The sequence below is a fragment of the Bombus flavifrons genome, chromosome 3, assembly GCF_040668555.2.
Source record: "Bombus flavifrons isolate JBK064 chromosome 3, iyBomFlav1_principal, whole genome shotgun sequence".
In the NCBI taxonomy this organism is placed as follows: domain Eukaryota; kingdom Metazoa; phylum Arthropoda; class Insecta; order Hymenoptera; family Apidae; genus Bombus; species Bombus flavifrons.
In genome coordinates, this window is record NC_138444.1 from 2378828 (window position 1) to 2402195 (window position 23368).

A 23368-nucleotide genomic window follows, 5' to 3' on the forward strand; every position below is an offset into this window, starting at 1 on the left:
ATCATAAACTTTTATGATATTGATATCCTAACAGAAGAGTAATATACATTACATCTGTAATAAAAAGTTAGAAATATTTGAAAGAGCAATTTAAGCAAATGATAATTTTGCTTGATTAGTGATAAGAATATCATTTGATTCTTCATATTGAATAGAATTTAGCAATAGCAGGTAATAGTCATCAGTTAACGCATCTAATTACGCATATTATAGGAATGCAGACGTATGTGCAAAAGTATCACGATGATTCATCGTACATTTAATTAAATTTGTTGATACGATCTGCATTTGTTTCAGTAAGAATTCGTAAATTTAAAATACATAAGAAAATATAAAAATGCAGTCATTCTGTCGTTAGAGCGTACATTAGAAAGAGAATTAACACATCTCCAATTAAAAGAAACAGAATTTTGAAATTTGGATTTGTAGGAATGTGAACTAAATAAAATTGCTAGGAAATCATAGACATCTAGCGGCAGCAGATGAAACTATTAGCGATAGGAGGATGCCCCTCCCTAAGGAGATGGCCCCCCCAGCGTATCTCACCGCCTGCCACCATTGTTACGTCCGGATTTTAGATTTCGGTATCTGTGATGAGACAATTTCATAGTTTTATAAGAATGTATTTGTAATTTACAAGTGATAGCATTTATTGTTTTCTAAAGTCTACGTTGGAGGTGTCGTTATTAGCTGCGGTATAGCCGTAGTCGGATAATGGTAAGAACTATTTCTTAATGTCCGAGAAATAGGTTATATAGTAACTTGTGCCTATCGAAATGATAAAATTCTTTATCAGTCAAGCCGGATGGCTTCCTATCTAATTTCTGTTTACTGTTTGATATATTTTTTCTCGACCGTTACTAACTTAAATAACAAATATAATTTTATATTGAGCAACGACAAAGACTTAAATTTCGTGTATGTGTTAGTTATGACTTTTGAATTTTTTAATAACTTTAGAAATTACTTACCGTTGATACATTTGTTACAGTCAGGAACGCTAAAACCTTACCTGGCAGCAGTGAGGAGAACACTTACTGCTGCTATGTGTTTAGAGAACTTCTCCTCTCAAATAGTTGAGAAACATAATAAACCTGAAGTTGAAGTGCGAGCTAGTAAAGAACTTCTTCTGACACCTATATTAATAAGCAGAAATGACAAGGAGAAAGTATTGATCGAATCAAGTATAAACAGTATGAGAATAAGCATTGCTGTAAAACAGGCTGATGATCTAGAGAAGCTACTATGTCATAACTTCACAAGATTTATGACAATGAGGGCAGAACACTTTATTATCCTCAGGAGAAAGCCAATAGAGGTAAATATTATTATATATGTCAAACATTAATAACACAAGAAACAAATAATCAATGTTTGTAATATTTATTATTCTATAGGGTTATGATATTAGTTTTTTAATTACAAACATCCATGTAGAGCAAATGTACAAACACAAGATCGTAGACTTTGTGATTTATTTCATGGAAGAAATTGACAGAGAGATCAGTGAGATGAAATTGTCAATGAATGCAAGAGCTCGCATTTGTGCAGAAGAATTTCTAAAAAGGGTCAGTATCTATGGATATAATAGATGGAAAGATATGTATGAGAATTGTCAAAATATTGCTTTTGATTTCAGTTTTAATTTTACGGACACGACGTGTTAGCAACATAGCAATAATCACAAACGCCAGGTCACTAAAAGTAATAGTGCCCATAAATCAATCTGGTTAATACATAGCCAGAGGATATTTTAACGGATTAATATCTTAAATTGACTCCAAACGCTCCTTAATCCAGACACGCCAATCCCTACTATCGTCCGTTCTCGAAAACAAATTCATTTGAATATGAATATACATTTATCGACTAATCACTGTCATCTCCAGCTCTGTGTGTAACGAATAACAAGTCTGATGTACATGTAAGTACCTTAACGGTATTAAATTCTGCACGCGCAGTCCGCGAACGATAACTGCGAGCATACTCGCGATCGTGCGTTTCTTTCTCCCAAAAAGAGGGAAGTTGAAACACTTAATGGTGGTGTATGAGTAAAGCGTGCAATTCTTTTTTGCATTTATAAAGTTCTATTTATCTTACGAAACACTGTATCCATATGATTTAATACTAATGTAAATACAAATAAACGAGAAGAATCGTAAGGCCGTAAATCGTCCCGTACCTCCAGCATCCAGAAGATTAAGCCCTCCTAGTGTATAATGTTATTTAAATAATAGTAATAATAATATATGTATTATTATGTAGTAATGTAATTGTAAAAAAGAAATATTATTTAGTAATAAGTTTGTATTTATGAAATTCTAAGAGTATAGTATCGATTTTCAGTTTTGGTATTTTAAGTGCAAACACATATAAGTTTGATTTTCGGAAATAGTATCAGATATTAGATTACTTATTTGCTATTCATCGCTAATTATTTTGCATCAACTGTGTTGACCTATAGGTTTTATCTTTCTAAGCTTACATATAGACAATATAGACAATATTCAATATTTATGTTATTAATCACATTTTACGTCAAAGATATTTATTAGTTAAATTTCTAATGTTTTTGATACTTCTAAAGACGAATTTGTTAAGTTGAACTATATAACAATTTAAATCTCTTTAATTTTAAAACTTCTCGCCAGAAGATCGTACCGTTTTCCGAAAAGCGCCTTGAAGACTGCAACACGTTGAGCAAGGAACGAGGGCCCCTTCGAACTGTGGAATCCGTCACGTTCGCGGCGGCTCCTCTTTCTACGGGGAAGGGTGCCCCGATGGAGCTCAGTCGCTCGCCGATACCATTCACCAGTAGCAGTTCGCGAGTTTTCCGGCCACCAACCGGCGATCTCCTCGCGCGGTTCGATCGCTTCTTCCTTCGCCACGCGACGGTAAAAGTGACGTCGTTTCTGGACGTAACAATTAACGGTTAACAATTGACACAAACTTTCATAAAATCTGCATCACTAGTGATCAGCGAGTATCTTCGATAAGATTAATATAAAATGAAGAATAATAAATAAGATGCGTTATTTGTCTACTAATGTTATTGACATCAAACGATTATCGTCGAGCTGAACGAAGAATATTTTAGAAAAGAAAAATCATAGAGAAATCGAATTCGGAGAATCGAAAAATGGAGAAAAATAAAGTTTTCCCGCGTGAAGAATCGTAAAAAGTAGATGGACGATCTTGCAGCCAGCCAAAAGCTGAAACGATCTCCGCAAAAGCTGGTGAACGAGAGGCCAGCCTCCGAATCCTCCTGTAGTCAGACGAAAGTTTTAAGCCGTGTCGTCTCACGACTAGTTACGAACTTTTCCTCTGCGTTGGGCGAGGGTAGTTTTAAGGGGGCACGTAATCTCGTTTCGCTTTGGCCGCGATTTTGAGATTACCGCGTTCCAGCCGTCGCTATTTTTGAGGTGAGGCGCGGGTGGAAGATTGTTGACAAACTTCCGTATCGCGTGGGGGCGTCGTTTCTGCCTCTATATGGTGTAACCGGGGTATTAGTTAACGTTGATCCCCTCGAAACACCCTCCGTTCTCCATGTTGATCACGGAGAAAGGGGAGGAGCTATGGCTAGAGGAGACCTTCGAGTCCCACAGCGCTAATTCCTAACGAGCGCCCAAAAATACACAGCGCAGAGAGACTGAGAGAAAGAGAGGACTGGCTGCATAGAGGTGGCTGTAGATAGCTGGCAAAGAAGAGTGCCGAGGAAGAGGCAGGTAGAAGCGAAAACGAGCCGGATAAATAGAGGCTTACGAATTACGGGTCTTCTGAGCTTCTCCTACTTGTTCATCCTTCGCTTCCCCCTACTCTGTCTTTTCTTCTCTTTCTCACTTCCCCTCTCTCCTTCTCTCTTTCGATTCAACCTTGTTTCTTTCGCTTTTTCGTTTCGATCTCTGTTAAATTACGTGATTTAATTAATCTATTAACGATTGAGATGAAAAGTAGTAGGTAAAAGTTGTGTGAACGCAACATTTTATCAAGACAGATAGACTGGCGACCTAAGAAAGATCTCCACGGCAGAAAGAAAAATCGTTTATCATATCAAAATTATAAAATTTACAGGGATGAAAGAATATTAGATTATTCTTTAGAATTCATTTTCGCAACTACAATGTTCGAAAACAGAATTTAATAGACTAAGATAACTGAAAAAATATTGCAAATGAAATGTCACGTTAACGAAACATTGATCTTTAAAGGATTAAAACTTGTTTCTCTATGATTATGTGCTGATATATGTATGAGTTGAAATTATGAGGTTTGGTGGTCTAACTGGATAGGCTCATTCTACTTGACGATGTTTAGCTACTTTCTTCGGTAAATATTCCTAGCTACTTCGGCAAGTTTGCTCTAATCTGAGTTTGATTAAATGTAGTCTCGTGCTAGAGTTGTTCTGGTTTCTCCGATATATCTCTATTTTTTTCGTGAATGTAATTCGTATTTGTTCTACAGTAGATTACTTAACAGCATAGACTTATTTTACGTAACTTCTGTTATTTTATTTCGCCAAATATTCTGTCATAGATATCGTTATGAACTAAATGAACTTTTTCTACTTAACTATTTTCTCAAACAAATACGCAAATATTCGGGTTTATTTTTTTGTCCCCCAAGTCTACCACTTCCGGTTTCCCTCCTTCAATTTGTCGTCTCCCTTTCTATTTATCAGCTCGCGCTCTAATTCTTCTTCTTTTACTACCACTCTCCCCTTGTTTATCCGACACCCTCTTCTCCCTTCCTTACACGAAATCAGCTGTTCCCTCTCCTTCTCGCGATATCTTCCTCCCTCTTCCCTCTCTGTGGGATCGGGTGGGATGGGGTGTGTGATGTCGATCTCTCCTCTCTGTTGGATCATCAACTCTCCTCTTTGTTTTTCGTGGTGGCCTCTCCCCACTTACTCGCAGCGTGCGGACTCGTCTAGGCGTCCTCGCGGCGCGTCGCGGCGCGCTCCCGGCGAGCTTGCGCTCGAGCCGTAACTTTTTACGCCGACGCCGACGCCGACGCAGCGCCGGTGACTCGGAGTCGGCGTAGTCTGGGACCTGGCGTCCTCCCGATCGGGAACGGGAACCTACAGGGAGCCGAGGAAGAGAGAGAGGAGCGTCCGTATTCGTGCACCTCGACGTCATCCTCTTCGTCGTTATCCTCTCACACGTCGTGTCTCGTAGTTCCTCTCGTCTCTTCTTCGACGCTTTTATTCGCAAGAAAAAACCAAACAGAAAACGTGTCAAATCAAGAAAACGATATATACGAATCGAGTAGGAGACAAAATCGAAGATAAAGGTGGACTACGAGAAAAAGATTCGAGTAATCGTTCAACCCCTTCGAAGCGAAGAGTAAAAGAGAAGAAACGGGAGGGAGAATAGAGAGGAGGAGAGACGAATAGACGGTCCGTAAGGGTTAGCCGGCCTGTTCGCGACGGAAGGGAGAGAGCGTCGCGAGAGAGGGAGAGACTGCAAGCAGAGGGAGCAGGGTAGGGCGACGAAGAAGAGGTGGGGAGGTTGCGAGAGGGGTAAACGGAGGAAAGAAACGAGGAGAGAAAGAGAGAGTATTATACAGAACTGAAACGAATAGAGAAAGATATACATAGAAGGCTGGGTGGGTGGAGGGAACCGGAGCAAAGGGGGTAGAGAGGGATAGAAGGACAGCGAGAGAGAGCAAACGAGCGAGCCCCGTGTCTTGCGTGCCACGAGAGAATACAGAGAGGGCCTAAAGTCGAGAGTTAGGAGTTGTGGCTCGTGGTTAGATAGGATGCGTGTGCCTGGGTGCGGTGTTCCACCACCACCCGACAGCCGACGGTTCAGTAACAACAGCCAGATAACCAACGACACTAACTGCAACGACTGCGACAACAACAACAACAACAACAATATCATTATCATCATCAATATCAACAACAATCACAACTACAACGACACTGTGAACAAGATCGGTTCATTATCCGCGCAAAGGGACGACATCGAGTACGACACAAGTAATAGCGCGGTCGCGCGCGGCCAACAGAAGAAAACACCTGGTGGTTGCCTCGAGCACCACGGTGCCGGCTGTCTAACGGCGGAGACGGCTCGACCGACACCACTTCCGCCACAGAAACCCAGAGAAAGACCGTTCACCGAGTTCACTGGTATCTGGACCATCTCAAAGAATAGCGGTTTGCGATTCGACCTTTTGAAGATCTCGCAAGCCTTGATTTCTTTGAAGAATCCCGTTGTCTTCCGGCCTAGTTGGAACGTAGTCGAGGTGTAGTCGAGACAGCGGAAAGCTGGTCCAGACCACGTACTTTCCGTGGACGCGGAGCGGCTGGCCGACCAGCTGGAGCACCAGCGTCCCACGGCGGCGATCGTCGGCGTCGCGCGGCGTCGGGACGACGCTACTGGCGAGCACAGGCTCGCTAGAGGAGCGCGCTGCGAGCCGGCTTCAGCCTGTACCACAGCCGACGTCCCAGCTACTCATGTTCATCCCGGACACACTGAGGAGCTGCATGGTGGAACCGGATGTCTCGACTTACCTGCAGGCCCCTTCCGTAGGACAGGTGCCTTCAAAAATATCTTCAATATACATACATATCTCGTTTGTCGCGTCTATTTGCCGGATCGGAGATCCGTAAACAGAGTGTTCCTTTAGAAAGTTTTACGAGCTTTCTTTTGGCTTAGTTGTGCTTTCTATTCGGTTGACGATTGATAGGATGCTCGGGGGATGTGCCTGACGCGCTGTGCCACGCTCATGCTTTTATTTGATTAAGTTGAATGTGCCATGCTTTCACGCTTCCCAATACCGCGTTCTTTGGTGAGACCGTGTCCGATATTCCCGTGAGTGATTTTGGTGGAGTTTTGTTTTGAATGAGCGAATAGTCGTTGCAATGTTTGAAAGTTACGATCTCGTGTTCAGAACGAAGGATTGTTCTTTCGAATTATTTGTCGTTTCTCCGATTTCTTTGTTCCTCTTCGATAGGAAAATACTAGTTTGTAATGTTCCTTAATTCTCCGTCTTATCTATAAGGGAGCTCTGTTTTAGACAGTATCGAAGGTTATTTCAGTTTCCTCTCGTTTTCGTCGGCGAGGGACGAGAATTAGAAGAAAGGGTTGAAAGACGGGAGAACACGTGCAACTCGCGTGCACCAGTGTCGGGTTCTTTCTTCCGATCGTTCGCGGACAGACGTAAACACGAGTGTTTTGCTTGGAGAGTTCGCGATTACGGTGGTTTTCGCGGAAATTCGTTGTGTTTGTGATTCACTCGTCGAACAAGTGCATCGTGAACCTGCGTTTCGTCGAATAGATCGGATATTGTCCTCCATCGAGCGGAGAAAAACGTGACGAATGATCTGTCTGACACGAGCTATCTAAAAATTACGTAATCGTTCTTCGCTATCTCGAGAACTCAAAGTTTAACTCTGTTACATTCTTTCGGCCCTTTTTGCCCTAATCGCGTTTGTCCGTCGTTAAAGAGGTTTTAAGTTCAAGGAGGATACAGAGGTATCGTTGCCGATACCTGTGATTTATCGTTTCGATTTTACGTCAAAGTTTTTCTTACAGGAAAGTTAAAGGTTCTTCCGTTCGTTAAAACAGGATCAAAGTTAGGACATGGAAGTCAGGAAGATGGAAGAAATGCAGGAGCTAGAAAAGAAATTGCCGTGGAATAGGTTTAATCGATAGGGTGAGGTTCGTAACGGTCGTAATGAGGGTAGAAATGGTTAGATGCAACGCGATGCGAAGCGTCGCGACGCGTAAATAGCTTTCGCGCGTATAAACACATAGTGGATCGTGTGGCGCACACGCGATCCATATTCGTGCCTGTCATATCCCGATCGTTGTTCGGTTTCGTTCTCGATGTCTCTTCTCGTCAGCTGATTTTCAACAATGCGGCTTTCGTTTTCGTGGCGCGCGAAACGTTGTAATTATGTAAGAAAACGCCTATTTATACCCGATAATCACGGTTCTTACGTAACGCGACTACGGCTCCGCGTCACATGCTCTCTATGTCCACTCTGATTTTTTATATTTAGATTGCATTTGCTTTTATCCATTTACGTCGTGCCGTAGTTGTATAGTTTGCCCTTCGAAATTGATCTCGCTCTTCTTTCTTAGCGACGGTAGGGAATGATCTCCTGGATGCTCAGAGTTTTCCATTTATTATTCGTTTTATGTTTTGGAAGAATGAATTTATGTTCAGCTCGTTAGGGAACATTATGTTTTATTTAGAAGTTTATGGGGATGCTTTTTAAGTAATGTTTGGTTGAAGAACGGTGGAGCACAGAATTCTTAACCTTTAGGTCTCCAATTACATTATCTTTGTTTTTTTTATCGCAACTTTTTTAGATATTTGAAAAGTATCGAAATGAAACAATACATATTATTATGATACATATATTTTTTAAAATGTCGAATATCTAGTACGGTTAATTTTTGTCTGTATAAATTACGGAACGTAAAAAGACATAGAGGAAAATCTACGCATTTCTATGTTCGACTAGAATTAGTGAAACCTCTTAAACACCTATTTCTCAATTACTCAATCGCTAATGGTTTGACCAGAGAGTTTGATAGAGAGTTTGCAAACCCTTTTGCGGTGACAATGAAAATCTCGTAGCTCACTTTGGCGGTGAGATGTCGCGTGGATATAACTGGAGAAGGTTCGTTGTCCGCGTGCTCGTCTCCAGCAAACTTAGAACAGTCATTAGTGTGGCGAACACGATATTTACTTTGGGTGGTGTGCGGTTTGATACGTTGCATCGTGTGTATCACCCTTGCGAATCACAGAGGAAGTCTACGAGGAAATCGCTTGTCACGTGACGAACACGTTTCTGAGTATCTTGATTTGGTGGAAATCATTCAATAAATGGAGTTGCTCGAAAGCCAAGTCAATCAATTCCAATCTTTTAATATCAGTATTAAATTAACATTTAATTCTTCAGTGATCTATCCAGAGATCTATCTGAATATCATATGGAGCGATACTCTTAAATTTCTTCGTTAGAATGTGAGGATTATTATCTGGTTACATCGGAGCAACGAATTCCGAAGGAATGATCTGTTTTACTTTTTGCTAGCTTTCTTCTTCTTATACGGTAATTTGTTTAAGCGTTCTTGCTTCGAAATACAAAAAGATTCGGAAAAAGGGATCGGTATAACTTTTCCTAAACTACCAAACATCGTCCACAAAATATCGAAATCTATCTCGAATAAACCTTTCGCTTAAAAGCTTATCTCCATCACCAAACGCTCTGACTATTAGACGAAACCATCCTAACCCACTTCAAAACCTAGGAATTCTCTACAACCACCTCAACCGTAGCACCTGTGAAAATCCAACTTGTTCAACAACCTCAAAAGCCAAGGATTTTCCCATCCGACAACAGTCGCTTCTTCTGATCAAAGGGTTGCCCTCTTTCCGTTTTACTACCAGCTCTCAGGCAATCCGTCTTATCTCGCGCAAATATCGGCTACTCGTTGCAAACGGCAGTTTCCAGTATCAGGAATCGCGAAAGCGAGTCAGAGTCCATGCATAACGCGTGTCTTCTTATCTGTTTGCGAGAAAAAGAGGAAAGAGGAGAAGAGCTAGAGGGTACACTGCCGTTCATAAGTATTCGACCAAACTGAGATCGACTTTATATTTTGAAAGTTTCTTCATCTTAGTATCGGAATCTGAGCGTGTAAATCTTCAATTTTTCAAAAATCAAATAATCGATATTGACTGTGTCGATCGGTTTAGCTATTGAGTGCTTTGAAACATTCGTAATTTAATTATTATGGATGATAATATCGCCGTAGTGCGATTATAATCTATAGTTGCCTAACAAAAGTAAGTAAGTGTCCAGAAACTTTTGAACGGTAGTGTAGAGGAAGGAGGAAGTCTATCTTACGTACAGACGAGGAGTTTGGCTATCGATCGCCACCCTCTGCACGTCTTTTTCCTCTCAACCCTGCTCTTTTACTGGTCCTCCCGGTTACAAGCCACGCGGCCCGGCGACAACATGCACCTACCAACGTGAAACGTACGTTGGTTTCTTACTGCGGACCTTTAACTCCTTCTGACAAGAACTGCGTCCTTGTATTTCAAGGGAGTCGTTTCAGAGGGGTAGTCGCACGCATTTCTTCGAGTGCGTTTGATCGTTTAATCCCTAAGGGTGCGGAGGTTGCTAAAGTTTTTGCGTTAGGTTATGGGAAGTTTTGAATATAGTTTCGTGGATAAAGGATTTACCGTGGTTTTGGAATTATAGGCCTGATCTAGTTTCTCTTGTTTGTAAATTTAGATAGAAGTATTGGTTGTAGTATTAGGATGTTAGTGGTTTCGAGGATGGCAAGTTAGGTAGGATTATTTTTTGTATTAGGTTTACCCAAAAGTTTCTTCCGTTTTATAAGAAAATAATAGATGTATTTTGTTCAAATAGAACAAAATTGATCATACATAATTTAATAAAATAATATAAAACAAAAGATGTTGTGCATCTATTATTTCCTTAGAAAGCGAAAGAAACTTTTGGGACGATCTAATATATTTTGTAAGAGAGTGAGAGAGTGGAGATTTTTGAACAAGATGCAGCGATTGTGTCATGACTTGTTTAAGTCTTTGATATTTCTTTCATACTTGTCGTTAAAAAAGAATCTTACAAGTTAATTTTTCGTTCATCATTTATCGCCTTTCTAAGAAATTCGTGAAAATTTAAATGGATTAATTTTTAGGGGATTTGCACGATATCCAAAGTATTTTGTTCGTTTTTATCTGTTTTTGGTATCTTCTGATTCGGCAGTCGGTGCACGCCTTTTGGAAGAGTTAGAGAAAAATTTTCGCGGAATCGGGCTTCTCGGTGCGCCTACTATTTTTAGCGCTTCCAAAAATCAGTTCCATTGTTTTTTCGCGGGTTTATTGACGCGGAAAGCGGCGGCGGCTAGGACAGGAAGCTCTGCGGGGAATTGGAACGTGGCAAGAATCAATTTTGCCCGGCCTTCTTCCTCGAGTTTCACGCAATTTGCCCATCGTCCCGCGGGACGTCCCTTGTTAGACACTAGCGCCTGCTGTCGCAGTGTAAATTTCTATCCTCGCCGATCGAACATAGACATTTCCCTCGTAAATTACCATTAAAACCCTTTCTCTTTTACTACGAAACGAATACCTTCAATTTTTTCCACGAATTTCTCTGAGTATCTTGAATTTCATAGACAACAGTCAAATGTGCAAATATTATTATTACCATTTTATTTCGAAATGTCAAATTGAAATCTTCAATTGCCGCTCCTCAATGCTTTGCCTTATAATACGGAATCGTATCCGTGGATCGAAGATCTGCGGACTACTGAACCCAATATACGTACGATATTTGCTTCGGATATAAAATTAACCTTTTTGCATCTACAGACGAGAGCGTTAGAATTATACAATACGAATGTGCTAAAATTTCCCTGCTATTTTATGACTCGTCTCTCTAATTAGAGTAACATTCTACTTAATTCTAAACATATATTTCGTAGGATAACTATGGCTGCGGCAGAGTTAACACTAAACAAAAAAAGAAAAAATAAATCGTGGAAAATAGAATCTCGAGTCTAGTTCGACGTAGGATCGCAAAGGGCGAAAACCCTTTAAAAAGTCGAGAAAAGGAAGACCATAGCTTCGACCCAGCAAAGTGGCAAAAGGATCGCGATAGAAAGACAGGAAGAGAGTGTGTGTGTGTGAGAGAGAGAGAGAGAGAGAGAAAGAGAGCAAGAGATGCAAAGCGTGGAAGAGGGGCGTCGGGGGGATGGGAAACTCGGTAGGCGGAGGGGATCTAAGGGGAAGAGCCGAAGTGTAGCACAGAACGGCGGGAGGAGTGTGGAGGCTGAGGAGGGGTGGGGAGGGAGGGGAAGTTGCGTCGGTTCGAGGGCAAATCTAGTAAGCTAGGACAGAGGCTATTAATAACTGTTTGGGGTGCCGTACCTGGCCGCCGCGCGGTGCCTTCGGCGCGCGTCTAGATACGCGCGTCTCGACGACCGGCGTCTCAGTGTCGTCGCGACGACCGACGTCGTACCCGTCGTTCCGGCGTCGACGGTCCTTCCTACGTCTCTCCCTCGCACGGTGAATCCGCGATCAACCGCAATCCGTGCTCCGACGTTTCTCGTTTCGTTTCTCTACGTTCGCGCGCGTTCTCGTTCTCTGCCTCGCCATTTTTGTTCTTCGTTCACGGCGAATCGTGTTCCGTAAATCGTTCTCGCATTGACTCTATCGATCTCGATCGTGGAATTACGATCGAACGGTTTTCGTGGATTCGAGGAGGGTACATCAGTGAAGCGACGGTGGTTTGGTAGGCAACCGGAGTGGATCAGTGTCGTTCGGTATCTACTCGATATATTTAAACGATCGGTCATCACGGTGATAGAAGCGCGTCGGTGATCAACTCCAGACTGATTGGCTCCTTGGAGGAGGATCAGCTGATCTCGTGGTAGCTAGAAAGCAGCGTGTCGATCGTCGGGTGAATCGTTTCTAGCGAGAATCTTTGATTCTATGCGCGGGGTGATTGGCTTGTCGGTTTCTCAAAGTGGTCCGAACGCGTAGTTCTTGTAAGTATTTGAGAGATTACTCGGGCGTCGGTGGCTTTCAAGCATTTGGAATGTTTTCGTGATAGAGAACCGATCTTCATGTTGGGTCTCGATCGTGGTTAATTGGTTGAGTTTACAGGCACTACAGCGCAACGGTGCAATGACATAACTGGTTGATCAATTTCGAAACCTTTAATCGTGACTTTTTATGTTCTTAATATTAGGAATTGGAATTTGATTTTATTTTTCAATTAACTTTTATGGAATAGCGGTCTGTTTGTTTTTTGATTCTGTCTCTTCGATAGGTGTTATTCGTATAGGATTTCTGGTGTCCTTTTTTTAATGGAAGCGAGAATGACTGCTTATATTTTTCGACGTTGGCGTGGCCAGAGATCGTAGAAGAAACGTATTCCACGTCGATGCGTCGCGATAAACAAGCGCAGACGCGCAGAATCCGCGTCGATTTATTACCGACAACTACGCACCAAAACTCGCCATACAAATAGAAGTTTCCCGCGACACGTGCGCTCGCCCAGATCCCTCTTCACCCTTCGGAACCCGGTTTCTTGGATCCATTTCGCGTTATAGAAGTCCAGACACCGCGTGCGATGCATCTTTATTTAACTTTATTTTCATCATCTTCGGTAGAATATATTTCACGGATTGTTCTAGGCATTTCTAAACCTTCACACTTGCTCTAATAAATTACCACCAATTAGTTCGTAGTTTATCATTTTACGTCATCGATCGATCATCCCCTAAACGAAGCGTTGATCGAACATTTCTTAATTACTTGGAGTAATACTTTCATCGAGGTTAGAAGTTTTTACATATCTAGAGGAATATAAATTTGTTAATTTCATTTAACTGCAAATATATTATTTATTAATTGCTGACTAATTCACAAATTCAAAATGATCTTAAATGATTAATGATATCGTTGTTTCAATTCAGTATCATCGTTTTAAGCTGAATAATCCCTTAAATACTTTATTAGCTATTCCACAAACTGCAAAATTTTTACTTTTTTTACAATCTAAAAATTTTTTCAGATTGATCGAAAGGATCGTTTCACTGAGAAAGATATTCGACATCGAAATGTTGGATCCTCGGCGTTCGTTCTCGCGAGATGTATCCGTGCGGTTCATCAACCCCCGAGAAACCCGGACAAATCGCACGTTGACGTCCCCTTCGCCCGCGTCCTTGCCCTCCCCCGGTCTTTTCCGCGATGACGACGCGTACAGCGTCACCGTGCGCCTCCTTAATGTCTTTGATTTTCGTTCGCGTTCCGAAAATAACGATGTGTCTTATAGATAGACGCGAGGGCGCGCGGACAGGCGAGATTCGGTGACAAAGCGGGCTTGCGCCGCGAAAATCTTCCTCTGTTCTTCCACGGGTTACATATTCCGATTTCTCTTCCAGTTTTCGGTACAAAACTTATGGATCGAAGGAAATTTTATTTGAGAAGGAAGTAGATAACCTTGGGAATTTAAGTATCCGAGGATAGCATCTTGCAAAAGAGAGAAACGTAAAAACAACATATTGCGAGTTTCGAGTTACTTCGTATGATACGTTTTGTGACACCAACGTGCAATGAAACTTGTTAGAATTAAGCGTTTTGTTTAGCTGGGAAATTGGCCTACAGGAGAGATACACTGCTTGAAACAACTGGAGGATCGTTTTCAGGTCTTCAGGTCGTTCCTTATTTTTATACTTACTTTATTTTTAATAATTCTTTGTTTTTATTCGGTCGGCGGGTGTAATAGAACCGGTTCATACTACCTTTTGTTTCTGATGAATTCCGATTCGATTCTTGTTCCGATTGTTTTGAGCAGTGTAGATGAAAAATACAAAGAATCGTTAGCCACGATCGAATTCCCTTATTAATCGCCACCGATCGTCCCGAACTCGAGACCGATCAAACCACCGCAAAACCATGGTCCGTTTTCCCGCAGCAGAAACCCATTGGAAGATTGAAGCTTCTCCCGCTAGACATCGTCTCCCTCGAGGAAGCCAATAAATCCTCGGGAGAACGCAGACAACGAAGGAGAAACCCTTTACTTCTCTGCTTGCTCGAGCATGCTAACGAGACGCAACCAGGAAGAGACCTCCGCAAGATAGTTGGAAAAAAAAATCTTGCGAGAAGAACATCATCCAAATAAGTTCAAAGATAGAAAGAAATAAAGAGATTGAAATTGACCATAAGGTCGGTTCGTTGATCCCAGGTGAAAGGAGGAGGAGAAGAAAGTCGTTGGAGAGGTGGTGCAGATGAGGCCACGATCAATCTGCGACAGGGTGGCGGAGGAGTATTACGAGCCTGACGGTTGTTATTGCGAAAATCGGTGCTTCTGACAGCCGGACTGCAGGAGGGACAGACAGACGGTAGTGTGCCACAGCAGCCGCAGTGCTTGCGAATACTCGATGGTTCGTGTCGTTTGACGCTTGTTCCAAAGGCCAGCCTCGTGTTCTTCCTCGTCCCTTCGCCTTTCCTCTGACGTATCGCATCGTCGCGTAGTTTCGATTCTGCGGTTTCGTATCCTTTATCGGTGAGCCGCGATAGCACGGACGATAGCTCGAGATAAACTGTAGCGTGTTCTTTTCGATTTATGCTTGTGCCTTCCTCTTCCCCTCGCCTCTTTTCGTCGGATTAGACTTCTGAATCAGAGCATAGCAATGGTACGTTAATTTTACGAAAGTTCCGAAGTATGACCGAGATTTCTTACGATCGTTGATCGTTTTAAGAAGCCTGGAAGATAAGAAATGAAGGATATTATCTTTATGATTCAAAATTTTACAACAAGGATTTCTTAATGGACGATTTTCAGGATTTGTCAGAGGGCAGATTGACAAACTCGATTTTTTGTTAATTCATAGAGATGATCAATGTGATCGTGGAATGACTCATATTTCGAAAAAATTGCTAAAGTTATTTTCGATATGTTACTAAAATATACAGATGGACGTATTGTCTTGTTAATGTTCAGTAAATAATGCACGTAAAACTATTTATCACGTTTCTTTTACGTAATGACAGACTGGTTATACATAGATCATATCTTATCTGTAAAATTTCAACTTTCCCTTCTTAATCTTAAATTATATCTTCCCCTATGTTACACTCCAACAATTTTTCAACCACACGTCATTAGCGTACCACTCAATCAACATGCAAATTCCTATCGTTCAATAAGACCCTTTCTCGTGCGCAAGAATATGTCTAAAGAGTAGAAGATGAGATTGCAGGTACGCGATATTGTTCTGCCGACAAATATTCCATCGAGCAGGGTTTTTATCTCGGCGGAAAAGTCGTCGTAAATTCATCTCTCTAGAACGATGTTTACATCCTCTTGAAGCGTGAATCGCGGGATTCTATACGAGAAATCGCATTTGCCTGACAAAGGCAAACGCCGTCGATCTCTCGACCAATAATCGATCTCCCTCTTTTCCCGGTACTCCCTGTCGCCCCGTCAACCGGAAACGAAGGTTCGGCCGTGTTTTCATTCCGGAACAGTTCGAAGTGCAGATAAGGGCCAGGTTTCCTTAGGATGTCCGCGACTTTTTCCTCTCTCTTATCTTTCGTTGGAATAAGAATTCGAACAATTTGTCTACTTCAGCTTTTTCACTGAAAGTTTTTATTTTCCAAATCTTCGCTGCATGGTAGTTTTGTCGGTTCGAGTTCTGAGTATTAAACGGATAGGATATTTAGGAATTATTTATAAATTACGAGACTGAACTTTTGAGACTACTGTGAATCGAATTGAATTGCATGAAAGCTAGTTCAAAAATTTGCACTATCCTTGCACGATTATATGCAAATAATAAGCTTATAAACCATTTTATCCGAGAACGAGAGGACACCTTTTTTACGAAACTAATCCCTATGATCCACTCTAACCTAGCTTCCAATCATACGGATATTCGTTTCTCAACAATTCTACAAGAGAATAAAAACAAAAAAAAAAAAAAAGAAAAAGAAAAATACTTAAAAAGAATACAATTGCAAATCGGACATCCACCACTATTGCTGTTACTATTCTTTAAATCCACCAAGAGTCCTAAGGAATAGAGCTTCGAATAATCGCGCGCCTAAACAGAATTTGAACGACCAATCAGCTATTTTCCCAGTGGTGTTTTCGTTCGAATTCGATTGCACGACGCTTTCGTCGTCTTTTTCGCGTGAAGCGCGCACAGAATAAACATCGACGGTGGCTTGTGTTTCCTTTGGGCTCGAAGGGGTTTCGAGGATAACCCTCGTTCTCGACGGACGGAATTCGACCGGACAAACGCGTCGCTAATCAATTTGTGACCGTTTCTGCCTGCAGGATGAGTTCCATCCATTCATTGAGGCCCTCCTACCATTCGTAAAGTCTTTCTCGTACACGTGGTTCAACCTACAAGCTGCCAAGAGGCGTTACTACAAGAAACACGAGAAACGGATGAGTCTCGAAGAGGAACGTCAGTGCAAGGAGGAGCTCCAGGTGAGTGATTTCTTCGATATTTTCTTTCTTTCTTTCTTTTCGTAAATAGACACGAGACGTCGAACACGATGTTAGGACACGGATAGATTTGTCAATGTCGAATTTTAGATTTCTAAATCTGTTAGCTTCGTATATTAGCACACTGTTATAGCACTGCACATTTGATCGATGTTTTTCACTTTGTAAGCATTGACATATTTTCTAAAAAAGTGCGGAAACTAGGATAAGATTTATTTCACAATATACCGTTAACAATGTGTTGTTAAGGTAGTAAATTATGCGAGAAATGTTTTATATCGTTTTGAAACGGTTCACGTGTTTACACATATATGTATACAGAATGGGCTGTGTGTTTACCTATAGGATGTTTTAGTCGAATAATTTTGTACGTTATATCTAGTATCATACGAAAGCAATAAGTTTGTACGCGTAAAAATTGGTAAAGGGAAGACGCGAGAGACGAGAAATTATGGTCGCTTTAACCTGACGAGGCGTCAAATTAAGGCGTTAAATTTCGAAGCATTTAAGTTGGCTAGTTTGAAGAGTAGGAGGAAAATTCAGGTATTAAACGTGGGAGTCGTGGATGAAAACGATACACAAAGGTGCACACGCCATAACGAATCGATATGCCAGGTCGAATCGCGATAAAAGTTCCAGCGAGGCTCTTCGTCGGCGAATGCCAGCGGACGTTTGCACGAAACCGAGCTAGTCGTCGACACGGAGGTGTGCTACGGCCTGCTAATTTCATGGTTAAGAATAAAAATAATGAGGTTTCGGCCTATTTCTGGCGCAGAAGCGTCCTCGTGACGCGCGCTATCGCTCAGCCTCAAAGCCAGTAGCTCTCAATCGTCCTGCGTCTCGTCTCGGAAACCTCTTTATTAATAGAACGATTTAGCGCGGGACCAGGGACATTAACGAGGCATAGCGTGAATCACGAAACGCTTCGTTGCTTATTTAATTTTTGGGAAGTTGTCGTTGCTAGATTTTTCTCTGCAACGTCTAATGTTCGAATATTTAAGCTTTTGCATTCTGGAATTTAACTATCTACTGGCATCGGTGAATCGCAAGTTTGGATTTGACTATTTCGCCTTAAACGAAACGAGATACAAATTCGTTGTGTTTATTTTATTTAGTTAGGGAATTGATATTCGAACGAGACTAGCATCTTGCCTCATCGTCGGTTTACCAGTAAAATCGCGGCAAAGCCTAACAATTAATATGTTTACTCTATTCGACGCACAAGTACCTCACGAATTTCCCAATCCATCGCTTCACAACTGAGGCTAATATTTTGTTTCGCCACTGGTTGACCAGTAAGATACCAATAAAATCCTTGGTCGCATCTACGGGAATCCCCAGATAATCCCAAAAGGTAACGTTCAGGCTGATCGACCTCGACTCTGTCGAACAAAAGTTCAATTAGGGGGGCAGAAAATAAAATAACGAACAAACAGGCAACTGAAAAAAGGAAAGCAACGCGAATAAAGAAGGAAGAGGAAGAAGGGAGGAAAAACGGAAGAGAAGTCGGTGAACCCCGGATATTGAGCGAGGTTGGCGCGTCGGCTCGGTTCGACGAGTCATTGACATTCGAATTTTCGGCCGGACCGCAATCTTTTCCCTTGGTCCTTTTTTTCTCTCCCCCGGTGGCGGCCTTCGCCACCATCCAGCCTCTCTCCCAACCCCCAACGACCGGTGCACCGCTAACATTCGGCTGGTCCTCTCTTTCTCTCGTCTATCCACCGCAATTCGTATTCTCCCTCGCGACGCCGTTCGATCAATATTTTAATTTCGCGATGCTGCGGTATTTAGCGGGACGAAAAGAACGAACGGGCCGATGCTCGTGAAAGAAGCTATCCTATCGTAGAATGGAGGGGGGATCGATGGATCGTCGACTTCAGGGGAAATCGTCGGCCAACGACCATCTTTTTTTTTCGCTAACTCCCTGTTTTATGACTGTATCGTACGATTGATTCGACGCGAATTAGAATCCGATACCCGATGACAGATGAAACGGGGCGCAAATGGAGGGACAACGACGGTTTCAAGATTCTATGTTACGCGGAAATAAGCAGTCGGTTTTTTTCGTTGTCGTGATCTCTATTTGTCTTTGTCTTTAATCTCTTACATTCGATATTTTGTATAGTTTCGAAGGATAGTTTCCTTTCTCCTTTAAAAGTCCTAAAAATTGTCAGTCAATGTATGTATTTAGGTTTGAGTATCACTTCGTATCTAGGTATTACTACGCGATTTTTTTAGTTTCGTCCTTCCTTCGAACAAGCTAATTTTCCAAGTCACGAATAGGACTTCGATGGAATGGCGATTGGCATGATACAAATTTTTCCCGGGGGTCGCTGCGTGGAAGTTTTTAAAAACGAAAGTGCCTCGGAGCCGTAGGCGCGCGCGGGTCGCGTTGAATTTTACATGAAGTACATTTAATCTGCGTCGCACGAAGCCCTGCAGGCTCGGCCGAGCCCTGTACCATTATATAGACGGGCTTTATGAAATTGTGACCGAGCGTAGAACAGGGCCCTATTCGCAGAACCCATAATCGACGATATCTGTTTGCGAGTCTGCTCGTTTCTTCTTTGCCATTTTAATTAACTTTTGTCAACGATCTTTCTTCTTCAATTCGAATTTATCGTTGGTTAGGGTTTCTAAATCTTGTTTGGCTTTCGGTTACTTTTTATCGAAACATTTTACATATATGTTTTCGAATATCTTACTTCATTCTTTGTAGTGCCACGTGACTTGAAAGCTATTCGTATACAGATTGTAGATATTTATGCAATTCTGGGATATTTGAAAGCGTAAAAGTACACAGAATGCACATAATATGCAAAAGTGTGATATCCAAAGTATAGCACTCTTCACGATATTTAGTAAATAAGATTTTCTGCTTAGGTTTCATTTGTTCACTTACGGTTATAAAAAGTTCGAATTCGTATAAATATCAACAGCCTACTCGTGTATATTTTACTATTTTATTTTATCACTGCATCGTTGTGTCGGCATCCCTCCAAGAAACATTATCTGGCGTTAGGTTCAGATTAGATTTAGGTCACATTCAAACTTTGAAAAACAATAGCAAGTTACTACTGTTCGCTGTTGGAAAGGATGGAGGACTAAAAAGATTGGGAGTTGGTTCGAACTCGCGTTTGATTCATCCATTTTCGTATCGTTTTTCCGAACGAACGAATTGATCTCGGTAATCGGGCGACAACACATTCGTCGACCTGAAATTTTCGAGCTGGTAGAAAGCCGCTCGACACACAGGCCACGTACGCAGATGCTTTCCAGAAAGAGCCGGGAAAAAAGCGATACACATTTCATGGCGTTCGCGGATAAAAAGCGACGACGTGCATGACTCGTTGACATGCGACACTCGTCCCCGCGGAAAATTGGAATGGACGTTTCCAGAGAAGAGAGACCTCCTCTCTCTCTCCCCCGCCCCCCTCTCTCTCTCTCTCTCTCTCTCGTATACTCTTCTCTTTTCTAATCGCGATCTTTGAAAGCGGACCGATTCGAACAGGAACACGTTCCACTCTCGGACACTTTCTCTGACTCTACATATTTCTTGCCATTTACATACATACTTTACGCCATTTGTAATCGTTGAATAAATTGGAACTTCCGAGGTTGTGTCACTAAACCTAGAGTTATTTTTCCGAATCGGTTGAGGCGATCGCGAAGAAATAAAGAAACTTTTACTTCAATACGATGACTATATATCCGTTATATTTCAATCTAAGTATCGCAGCTGCCAGAGCAAAATAACTTTGGTATCTTGGGACCTTGCAGGTGTATGTAACATTCCCTCCTCCCTTCTTTAACATTTCTGGGCAAAGTGGTTTTCGATAAAGATTGAGAATTTTCAAGTATCTGTTTATTGAGAAATTTTGACTTGAAAATTTTATACAGTTTGATGGAGAATTCATTCTTCACGGTTCATTCTTCGTATCCCACTATCACTGTTATATTTTTCGTACCATTTTCATCGATAAAGAGAATAGTTAAGAGACAATTGTCAGTGTACAAATAAATTCTTCGCAACAAAATCCTTGCTATCTGGAAAAGTGCCGCTATAAGAGTATACCGTAATCGTTGACAATCGTATCGTAAAAACTTCGGTAACGCGAAGGATTGAATTGGTTAATAACGTAGTTTGAAGTTCATTTAAAGTTTGGCTGCGGTCTAATCAACAGTCTAAGTGGTGGGACATAAATAAAGAAGAGGTGCTTTGTAGTCGAGAGCGTTATCTAGATAGGAAAAGGGGGATTTGCAGTCGGTTGCCTATCTACGGCATAATTTATAGTCCAAAGCCTCGCGTAAAATAGAAAATAGCTACTTTGTAGTCCGAATTCTAGGAAAAGGGGATTTGTAGTCCGTACTTCATCCTGTGAAACAAAAAAACGTAGTTCGTAATCTTAAAATCGATCGTATAAAGTTGAGAACCGTAATTCGTAGTCTGCTGTTTCTCATGTATGCGGGATAAGGACATTGTACAGAATTACACTTTAAACACGATGTAAAACAATTCTCCTCGTTTTGTTTCGTTGCTAAAATCTCAGCCTGTAGCCGCGTGTAAAATCATAAGAAAAATTCTTTGCCGATTCGCAGTTAGAATCGTGATCGATGTCCATTCTTTAGAAGGATGTCTTATATCGGATTGAATCGCGTGACGTAAGGCAGTTTCGCATTGTTCGAGAAAATCAAGACTTTCGAGGTCTCTGAGCGTTGCAATTAAAAGTTTGCACGCCTCAACCCCTTTATCGATACCGCATTAATCACCTGACAGTCCGCAATTTACCTGTAGTCCGTCTCTGCCTCCTTTGTAAAAAGAAAGATTCTATTAATAATCGAGACTCGGTCGGAAGAAATATCAGAGAACAGTTATTGGAATTACGGAAGCTTACCTCGTACTGTTTACGTATCCGAGTACCCCGAAACGACCGATAATCGCGGCTCGTCGATACGCGATTAACCCCTTCGGTGAAAGGTCTCGTTCGACGGCGAGTGCCCTCGAAAAAACACATCCTCTCCCCTTGATTCCCTCGGGGGCTACCTAAAAAAAAAAGAAAAAATTCGTCGACCACGAAGGACGAGCAGAGTGGACGAGGAAAGGCATAGAAGCTCGCTCTTTCTCCCTAGTCCGACGACTGGGCGATATGGTACACCCTGCTACCGAAAAACCGAGTAAAAAGGAGAAAAAGGGAGGAGAAAGAGGAAAAAAGGAATACGAATGATGGGGTGGTGGAAATTGTCAGAGAAGAAGCGTTCGAAGAGCGAAAAAAGGAAGCAAGAAAAATTCTTGGACCGTCAAGGGTAGGGGGCTGCGGAGCAGGGTCCGAGTCCGTCGTTTTCTCTTAATTTCGAGACAGGCCGCAGGACGATATCGACTACTTCAATTCTGGGGACGGGAGGAAGAGCGAGAAACTACGGGTGGCTGGGGGAGTTGGGATTGTGAGAGAGGATCCGGAGAGACGGAGACGGCTAGCCGGGAACGAGGAGACAAAACGTGGCATCGAGAGTCCGAGAAACAGAGAGACGAGGAAAAGGGAAGAGGGCGAAGGGGACGAGAGGACGAAGAGTCAGAGAGGGTGCGGGACTTCGAACGGGGTGGAAAAGATGGAAGATTCGTGGGTAGACCGGGACAGAGATATTGTAGGACGCGGAGAACGTGTACGAGTCGCGCTATCACGCGAGAACAGGGCGGCAGAGGGATGAAGAGGGGTTGGTGGGTGCAAAATGTGCGGGGGTGCAGAGAGTGCACTACTAACACCCGCAAGAAGTATCCTAGTACACGGGTACACACGAGCTTTTCGGGTAGCCGGAGAGAAAGCGGGATGGAGATAGATCGGGGGAAAACAGAGAAAGACGGAGGAAGATAGAAAGGGTTGGGATATAGGGGCATGGCCAGGATGGTTAGGGCGAGACGGAATCGGGCAAGAGAAAGAGAGATAGAGTGAGAAGGGGTGTGCAGTCGGGAGAGGGTGGAACGAGGGTAGTCGGCAGAGAGCGTAGACATGTAGCGCATACGCCGTCGCGACGGAGGCTGCGGCTACGCGGCGCCTACCAACCACCATCTATAATCTCTATGCGGATATCGATTTTCTACCCTGTATTTCCTAAATTTATGCAAACTAGCGGGCCGTCCTCTACTCTCCACTCCCATCCTCCGTCTGCCCTTCGGCCCAACCACCAACCACCCTCGTGTTCTGTGTTCTATACCTTTCCCTCTTCCTCTCTCGTTCTCTCTTTGCCTATCCTACCCACCTATGAACCCTTCCCCTTTGTTCCCGCGTCGCTACCTCTTTGTCCCTCTCTGGACGTCTCTCTCCTCTTTTCGACAGTTCTCGATATCTGGCCGTCCTTCTC

At 42.4% G+C, this 23368-nt stretch overlaps 3 protein-coding genes across 11 annotated transcripts in view; all 3 read left to right on the plus strand.

Annotated features, from left to right (window-relative positions):
• Positions 1-23368, plus strand: part of LOC138190152 (short-chain dehydrogenase/reductase family 16C member 6) — a 150585-nt gene that overhangs the window by 36869 nt on the left and 90348 nt on the right. The gene's annotated exons all lie outside the window — the stretch shown is intronic.
• On the plus strand, positions 523-2171 carry Arpc4 (Actin-related protein 2/3 complex, subunit 4). Its single transcript, XM_069132746.1, has 4 exons — positions 523-717; positions 992-1318; positions 1398-1568; positions 1640-2171. Exons 1-4 carry the CDS (start codon positions 715-717, stop codon positions 1643-1645), a joined length of 507 nt encoding a protein of 168 aa, XP_068988847.1. The 5' UTR covers positions 523-714; the 3' UTR covers positions 1646-2171.
• Positions 5140-23368, plus strand: part of NfI (Nuclear factor I) — a 65269-nt gene continuing 47040 nt past the window's right edge. For 7 of the 9 annotated variants that reach the window (XM_069132680.1, XM_069132682.1, XM_069132684.1 and 4 more), the window contains exons 1-2: positions 5140-6538; positions 16838-16993. In XM_069132680.1, the coding sequence (XP_068988781.1) occupies positions 6458-6538; positions 16838-16993 (237 nt within the window). In that variant the 5' untranslated portion in view covers positions 5140-6457. Of the gene's footprint in view, positions 6539-11917; positions 12537-14470; positions 14940-16837; positions 16994-23368 lie in introns of those variants that run through there. The other 2 variants (XM_069132685.1, XM_069132686.1) reach the window with 2 other exon arrangements.

Coding starts and splice junctions, on each gene's coding strand:
- Arpc4 (XM_069132746.1), top strand. Junction 1,319..1,397: donor TCAGGAGAAAGCCAATAGAG/GTAAATATTATT, acceptor ATTATTCTATAG/GGTTATGATATTAGTTTTTT.